At 58.1% G+C, this 7806-nt stretch overlaps 2 protein-coding genes across 2 annotated transcripts in view; both read right to left on the bottom strand.

Annotated features, from left to right (window-relative positions):
* DLL4 (delta-like 4 (Drosophila)) overlaps positions 1-7806 on the bottom strand; it is a 28329-nt gene that overhangs the window by 2920 nt on the left and 17603 nt on the right. The window contains exons 4-9 of the mRNA XM_005860335.2: positions 4230-4496; positions 3758-3818; positions 3546-3676; positions 1648-1817; positions 1286-1505; positions 2-135 (exon numbers count right to left, since the gene is read on the bottom strand). Of these exons, the coding sequence (XP_005860397.1) occupies positions 2-135; positions 1286-1505; positions 1648-1817; positions 3546-3676; positions 3758-3818; positions 4230-4496 (983 nt within the window). The remainder of the gene's footprint in view (position 1; positions 136-1285; positions 1506-1647; positions 1818-3545; positions 3677-3757; positions 3819-4229; positions 4497-7806) is intronic.
* On the bottom strand, positions 5653-7290 carry LOC106725061 (delta-like protein 4). Its single transcript, XM_014534795.1, has 2 exons — positions 6295-7290; positions 5653-6185 (listed from the first exon to the last, which is right to left on the bottom strand). Exons 1-2 carry the CDS (start codon positions 6358-6360, stop codon positions 5781-5783), a joined length of 471 nt encoding a protein of 156 aa, XP_014390281.1. The 5' UTR covers positions 6361-7290; the 3' UTR covers positions 5653-5780.

Genomic DNA, 7806 nt, shown 5'->3' with positions numbered 1-7806 from the left:
TCAGGTCGTGGCAGGTGCCGCCGTGGGCACAAGGGCTGCGGGCACAGTCGCTGATGTGGAGCTCACAGTGGGTGCCTGTGAATCCGGGACGGCAGCGGCATATGCGGTTCGGATCTCGGTTCAGACACTGGCCCCCTGTAGGTACACACAGGGCACAAGTCAGCCATCGCCTGGGAGCCCCTCTGGTGCAGAGGGTGAGTGCTCCATCCCGGGAGCGAGCTCGGGTCCTTCTGCCCCCGTGTCGCAGCGCCCACGCTGAGGAGCATTGCCCGAAGAGTCTGGAGACCTGGAGTTGAGGTGACCCTGGCTGCTACGTCTTCATGGGCTCATGTCTAAAAATTACTAGCATCTCACAGAGCGTTATGGTAGAATCAGACAGATGAGCTTGGGTTTGAATCTTAGCTGTCTCTAGCTGTGGATCTGGCACCTGTTGCTGTACCTTAGTCTAAGCCTCCGTTTCCTTATTTGTTAAATTGGAGTCTAATGCTATCCCCGCCACAGGAGATCTCGGAGGGTTAGGTGGGATGATGCAGGAGGGCAGGAGTATGTGCCTGGTGTATAGTAAATGTTCAAAGAAATGTAATTATCATGGTTTCATCTAATCTTCACAACCACGTGAAAGACAGAAGACAGGTATTATATTTCCCATTCGGTGACGAAGAAACTGTGGTTCCAGGGAATTAACTGAGTGATCAGCCAGATAGCAGACGCCATCTCAGCCTTCCAACTCCTTTCCAGCTCCTGGGGCTTCTCCCAGGCACAGTGCGCCTGCCTCAGGAAAGTCACCAGGGAGCCAAGGAGACAAAGATACCCAGCATGCTTTGCATCCCAAAAGATGCTGAACATTCTAGGTGCTTTGTGCCACACCAGGCTCATGTGGTCATGCGTCAAGGTGAGGTCTTCAGGAGCAGGGCCCCAACCTCACCAGCCTCCCTGGTGAGGAGGGACAGGAGGCCTCCAACGTCCCTTTCTCTAGCCCAGGACTTCCTGAGGAGGGTTAGAGGCCACCCCAGCAGGGACAGGGCTCTGATGGGAATAGGAATAGGAGCCACTCAGGATATACACTACTCCTTCTCCTAAGGTCTGCACCCACTGCTAACCTGCTCCTCTTCCAAAGCTACCCAGGTGATCAAGCAAGCTCGTCACCACCCAGAGCAAAAGGGGACCCGTGTCAGCCCGCCTGGAGTGACAGGCAAGGCCTCTCTCCTCTCCTGACTCTCCCTCACCAGAAGGCTCTGTTGTCCCCAGGGTGGGTATATCGAGTTAGCAAGACAACAAGACGCACCATTGGCACACGGGTTGCTGGTACACCTGTCCACTTTCTTCTCGCAGTTGGAGCCAGTGAAGTTGGGAGGGCATTCACAGGCATAGCTGGTCCCCTGGTTGCGCTCCCGGCAGGAGCCCCCATTGAAGCAAGGGGAGTTTGCACAGCTCAAGGTGCTGTGCTCACAGTGCAAGCCATAGTAGCCCGGGGGACATAAGCAGTGGTAGCCATCCTCCTGGTCCTGGAGAGACACCAGAAAAGGGCCAAAGTCAGACTCCGGGGCAGGAATGTGTGGCTGGGGGTTAGCTCCCGCACGCCCACAATGCCTGCCTATGGCCACCGGGAGTGAGAATGCCTGGGAACCACCCCTGCCTGGGTCTCACCTTACAGCTGCCTCCATTGCGACAGGGGTTGCCGTCACACTCGCTGAGCTTCAGCTCACAGTCCACACCAGTGTAGCCTGGACGACAGGTGCAGGTGTAGCTCCGCTGCCCACTGTTAGAGCACGTGGCCCCGTTCTTGCACGGGGAGTGATGGGTGCAATAGTTGAGATCTGTAGAGACAGGAACCAACCAGCTGAGCAGAGCCAGGGAATCATCCCCACCTCCAGGCTTCTTGTAGTGTAAGTTCACTGCCTACGTTTGGCCCAGAGGTTTCAACTCAGTCTTCGAGGCCCAAACACCCTTCCTCCTCCCGCCATGAATCCTGTATTGAAGCACCTTGATGCACCCTTGGCCAGTGCAACCAATCAAAGTTGAAAAACACAGGTGACTACTGCCTGCCAGGTAAGCTCACAAACACCGGCAAGCAGGGTAGAATGTAGGGAAGGAAGAGGAGTGCACGGCATGGCCACGTGTTTAGGAGGAAGTCAGAAAAGGCTTCTTGGAGGAGGGGAAACGGAGATGAGCCTGGAAGGAGGGGTAACATCTAACAGGTGGAAATGGTAGAGAGGGGTGGCGAGAGCCGCCATAGGGAGTGACCGGGCATTTTTCTAAGGGGAATTCATTATGAGGGTATTTTGAAATGTAAGTGTTTGTTTTTTTATTTGGGAAGGACAGGGAGGGAGAACCAGACAGAACAAATATTGGTACTGTGAGGGCTGTATTTGCATGTGCTGAATACATGACTGTGTCACCTGTGAGCAAATGTGGGCAGAGGAAAGAGAGTGGGCAGGCGTGTGTGTGTGTGTGTGTTTGTTTGGGGTGGGGGGAGGGGTAGAAAGCAACACACCCACAAAGAATACAGGGGCTGAATTCCAAGCCCTTGATGCCAGCTAGTCGGGGCCTAGGCAAGTTCTTTCTATCCTGGCAAGCCCTCTGCCCACCCTACCCAGACTTGTGCTGGTGTTTCCATGGCAGCAGCCACCCCATTTGCCCCTGAAAATGGGAGGCACATGCTGCAGCTGGCTCCCAGGATGAAAGAGATAAAGGATCCCTCCTCCATAGCTGGAGCTGGCAGACCCCAGTACAGCCAGAAGAGTGACCAGACCCGCCAAACACCAGGAAGAGACAGTGTGGGCTCAGGCAGCTGCCTGGCAAGTGCAACTGAGGATGAACAAGGGCGACTGTTTCTGCCCACACTGAAAAGTCAGTTAGATGTCACTCCACCCAGAGGCCCAGCTCACACAGCCTCCGGGCAGCTGGTGGGCACACCTCACCAGACAGCTGTTTAGGGGAGAACTGCTCAAACAGCCCCGGCAGGTAAGCAAACACTTAGGGGGTTAATAGGTAACTGCGGTAGAAAGAGGAACTAAGCCCAGCATCCCTCTCTCTATCTGGCCTTACTAGAATTTTTTTTAAAAATGTTTTTATTGATTTTAGAGAGAGAGGAAAGAAGAAGGAGAGAGAGAGAGAGAGAGAAACATCTATGAAAGAGGAACATGGATGGCCTGCCTTCTGAACGCCCCTGCTGGGGATCGAGTCCACAACCCGCAAATGTGCCCTGACTGCGACCTCTCAGTGCTTGGACCATGCTCAACCAACTGAGCCACACCCATCAGGGCATGGCCTTCCTAGAATTTATGAGTGCAACCTCCACGCTATCAATTTGTCACCCTCCTGGCTTCTCCAGCCACCCTGCCTCCTCAGCAGCGGAGGAAGAAGCACCCCCATCTTATTCTAGGCCAGTTGTAAACATCCTTGAAAGCCCCACGCTCCCTGAAGGATAAGGGGAAAGCCAGCTCAGCGGTCACCAGGTAAGAACGGTCCAGGTGATAACTCTGGTTCCCACCCCTTGCCCATTTCTCCTACCCGCTCTGCATTTTCTCTTTGCCCTCACTCACCTTGGTCACAGAACAGGCCACCCCAACCCTCGTCACAGGTACATTGCCAGGGGGTAGTGCAAGTGCCATGGCGACAGCCATTGTGGGGGATGCATTCGTTGCACAGTCGGCCCTGCCAGCCTGGGCGGCAGCTGTGAAACAAAAGGGAGGCTGAGGTGAGCTGAGGGCCTGGCCCGGGGATGTCCCCTTCCCACTTCCTGTCCCCTACTCACATGCACTCCGCCGGCTTGCTGCAGTAGCCGTTCTGTTCATGACAGCCAGAAAGGCAGACAGCTGAGGAAAGAAAACAGCGCTGGGTGAGGGTGGGGTGCCAACGCCCCTGAAGCCCACTCTCCCTCTCCTGGCCTTGGGGGTGCCCCCAGCTCTCCTGGGCTCACTTCCCACTCCTGGCCTCTCCAAGGAGCCATGGGTGTCTTAAAAGGAACCGGTGGCACAGGGAAGGAGAATCCAGGCTGGATGGGATGCAATAATGGGATCCTTCTAGGCTTGGCACAATGGGGAGAAGCACTCAGAAGAGAGAGTTCTGAGCCCAAACCTGTCCTAAGCATCCCCAGCTGTTCCTGAGGCCCAGCTAGTGGGCAGCCCAGACCTGCTCTGTGAGACAGGCAGGGGTTTTGGGGTTTTGTTTTTTTTTGCTCAGGGGACCCCCCCCTCCAGGCAAACGCAGAGAGCTTGGCTGCTTACGCTGTTCGCAGTACTCCCCAGTCCAGCCCGGCAGACAGGCCAGGCTGCCATCTGGCTGGCACACGTAGTGGCCGAAGTGGTCATTGCGCTTCTTGCACAGGCGTGAGCAGCTGTCCCCATAGTAGTTGTCACTGCAGATGACCCGGTAAGAGTAGCGCAGCTTTGTTGGGAGAGGGTCGGTCTGCTCATCCAATAACCAGTTCTGGCCCACAGCTAGGGAGCCCTGGATGGTGATCTTGCTGATGAGCGCGTTTGGTGGCATGGCCTCTGAAGGGGCAGAGGGCCAGGTCAAGGAAGGGCAGCCTGTCCCCAAGGGTGCCAGCAACTGCTGGATCAAACCAGTTGTCCAGATGACCCCCCTCTGCCAGCAAGCACAGTCCAAAGGAACCCAAGGGTCCCACTTCTTAGCTGCCCCGTGTGTGTGCATGTGCAGGGGGCCTGACACTATTCAAAAGGGGGACAATAGCCCTAGCCCGTTTTGCTCAGTGGATAGAGCATCAACCTGCAGACTGAAGGGTCCCGGGTTCAATTCCGGTCAAGGGCACATGCCCGGGTTGCGGGCTTGATCCCCAGTAGGGGACGTGCAGGAGGCAGCCCATCAATGATTCTCTCTCATCATTGATGTTTCTCTCTCTCTCTCCCTCTCCCTTCCTCTCTGAAATCAATAAAAATATTTAAAAAAACAAAAGGGGGACAATAGAAGGATGTTAAGATATCCTAGTGTTCTGGAAGCAGATAGGCAGGGGAAAGAGGAAAAGAGGTCAAAATGGAAAAGGAAAAAAAAATACAGAAAGAAAGAAAAGAAAAAAAAGAAAAAGAAAAGCTCTCTGTGTAGAGAGGACCCTGGGAGCAAGGGGTCCTCGGGTGGCCATCCAGGGGTTCTGCCCTCAGAGATGGGTAGTGCTTTTCTTTTTCCTTTTCAAAGTGAGAATTGTTGTGCTGCTGAAATATCCTTTTCCTCTGTGTCAGAACAACATCCCAAAGCCATTATTCCCTTTCCAAAGGAGCGGAATTCGCGAAAGGTGTAAAATACAGGAAGGGGCCCGTCAGCGGCGCTGGCAGCTTCGGCCTTTCTCACCGCCGCGCTCCCCGCGTTCCCACGCCAAAAATAACCCGCAGGAAACGCAATTGTGCTCCGAGTCCAGGCAGCGGGCGGAATCCGAGCGTCCAGCGCGGGGTGCCCTGGGAAGCGGACGGAGCGGGAGGGGGAGACAGAGAGATAGCGAGATGAGCACGGGGGTGGTGGGGTGCCTTGTGGCAGCCGGTTTAATTAATTTAATTGCAGGATACAGTTACTGCGCCCGGGTCAACCTAACGGGTCTGCGCACAGCATCGCGCACGAGCGCGAAAGGCGAGAGGAGAACCCCGGGTAGGAGGAGGGTTGAAGGATGGGGGGAATGTACCCGAGAGCCTTTCGGAGGCAGGGGACGCACGAGGATGATAAAAATCATATCCCAAGAACAGGGAGAAGAGAGGGTGTAGAACTGGGAAAGGGAGACTGGGGAGAGCCTTTCAAAGGATGAGGTCCCAGGAGAGAGTCGAAAGAAAGGATCAGAAGAGACCGCCTCTTGTTTTGTTTCGTAGGGGAGCAAGGAAATCTGGGGAGAAGGCTTTGGTCTCAGGGACCCCCCGCCCCCGCCACCTCTTGGTTTTCGTGACCTCCCAGTGCGCCCAGGCTGTGCTCACCGGCCAGGTGAAATTGAAAGGCAACTGGAGAGGGTTGCGTCCTCCGCCGCTACTGTCGTCCCGGACCACGAAGGAGTTGGTGCCCAACACAGGTGTGGAGACGCTGCCGAAGGTGCACGGCCCCGGCGAGACGACCGCTTGGAAATGCTTCAGGCAGACGCGGAAGAAGGTCCGGCAGCCGGGTTCGCAGGGCAGCCCGCTGGCCAGTAAGCCTCTCTCGTTGGCAAACTCCTGCAGCTGCAGCTGGAAGACTCCGGAGCCGGCCGCGCGCTATTGCACAGGGACCAGGGAAGGAGGGAGGGGAGCCGTCAGCTCGGTGGACGCCCGGGCTCTGGCCCAGAGCGCGGTGGGAGGGGGCGAAGGGGGCGCGGGACGTTACCTGCTGACAAAGTGCCACCAGCAACAGTAGCGCCCAACCAGACGCGCTACTGGAGGCGGCTGCCATTCCCTGGGGCGTCGCTCTCTCCACCCGCCCGCCCTGAAGCTGGCTTGGTTCGGGACGCCGCCTCCCCGTGCGTCCACCCGCGGAGGAGTCTCTGAAAAGCCAGGCTCCGCTCGGAGTCTTCCTCCTGCCTCGGCTCCCCGCTAGGTCCGCTCAAATTGCCGCGGTAGGTTATCCAGGTGAGGACGGCTGGGCGGCGGCCGCGTTGAGGATGTGTCCTCTGGCTAATCCTGGGGCTGCAAGCCGGCTAGTGCCCGCGTCCTCTGCTCTGAGGCGGCTGGAGCTGCCGCTCTCGGCCTCGAGATCCCAGCCTGCGCTCAGCGCCGCTACTGAAACCTGCGCGCTCGGGAGCCTTCCTTATATACATTGGCTCCTCTCCTCTTTCCCTGTCACTCTCCCCTCCCCTCCCCTCCCGGCCTCTAACTGCTACAGCCTCAGCGCCGCCGGGAGGGGGCCTCCGCCCCCGCCATTCCCCCTCCTCGCCAGCCAGTCAGGCACAGGTCCCCGCCCATCCGCGCTGTTCTTAGCCCCTGGGTCCCCCAGCTCCGCGCGTGCCGAGAGACCAGTTCTCCGCAATCACGGAGTTCAGCGCGGAGACCCGGGCGGTGGGAGAGTAGGAGGAGGGCCGGGGTGAATGGGACGAGAGGTGAGCGAGTGATTCCGGAACGGGAGTGGGGGCGGAGACGCGGGGGAGTCCCGCGGCCAGCGCTAGTCACCTGCTGCAGGTAAAAAGAACTTATGTCCGGAAAGCGAAACCAGAGCTAAGGGACTCCTATTTCCTGCTTCTTCATGGAGCTTCTGGAGCCCTCACCTGATCGGGCCTCAACCCGGGAGCGCCCACCCACCACGCCTCCCGGGCGCAGCGAGGAAACCAGCGGGAGCATTGACCCTCTCTGTGGCCGCTCACCGCCTGGATTCGGGCCAAACGTCAAAAGGCTCATCGGGCTCGGCGCGTGCCAGCCCGAAGACGCGTGGTCGCCGAGCTGGGGGAGGGGGCGTGGTCCCCGAGGTGGAAGCGGGGCGGGCATCAGCTGTATGGTAATGAGGGTCTGGCCACACCTCCAGTGCCTCCCCTCACCTGGGTTCGGCTTCTGCGCCAGCGCCCACGGTCTCCCCCCAACCCAGCCAGCCCCTCCCGCGTCCTGACGCTCCGTTGGTGCAGAGAGGAACTCTCCTGGCTCCAGAGTTGATTCGAGTCCAGGTGAAGGGCCGAGGCCGGGCAGACCCGGTCCTTTGCTCCTAGGGTGAGATGTGGAGTGAACTGGAAACGCTCGGGCTCGTTTTAGTTTCAGGAGGCCGCCCGTCACTCCTTTGCGGCTTCCCCGGCGGCCCCACTTCTCCGAGCGGCGGCAGTGCAGCTGCTTTCCCGGAACCTTGCGTGATCCCCGGAGGCCTTAGATCGGGGAAGGCCGGCTTCTCCCAGTCTGGGGGGGCGGGGGGTGCCGGAGA

Source organism: Myotis brandtii, unplaced genomic scaffold (assembly GCF_000412655.1).
Source record: "Myotis brandtii unplaced genomic scaffold, ASM41265v1 scaffold133, whole genome shotgun sequence".
Classification (NCBI taxonomy): domain Eukaryota; kingdom Metazoa; phylum Chordata; class Mammalia; order Chiroptera; family Vespertilionidae; genus Myotis; species Myotis brandtii.
This window is presented reverse-complemented; position numbering and strand designations above follow the sequence as displayed.

What these genes read in the sequence shown, in the direction of transcription:
- LOC106725061 (XM_014534795.1), bottom strand. Translation starts at nt 6,360, where the DNA reads ATGGCAGCCGCCTCCAGTAGCGCGTCTGGTTGGGCGCTACTGTTGCTG. An exon ending in TGGTGGCACTTTGTCAGCAG is followed by an intron (nt 6,186 to 6,294) that starts GTAACGTCCCGC and finishes CCTGTGCAATAG; the next exon opens with CGCGCGGCCGGCTCCGGAGT.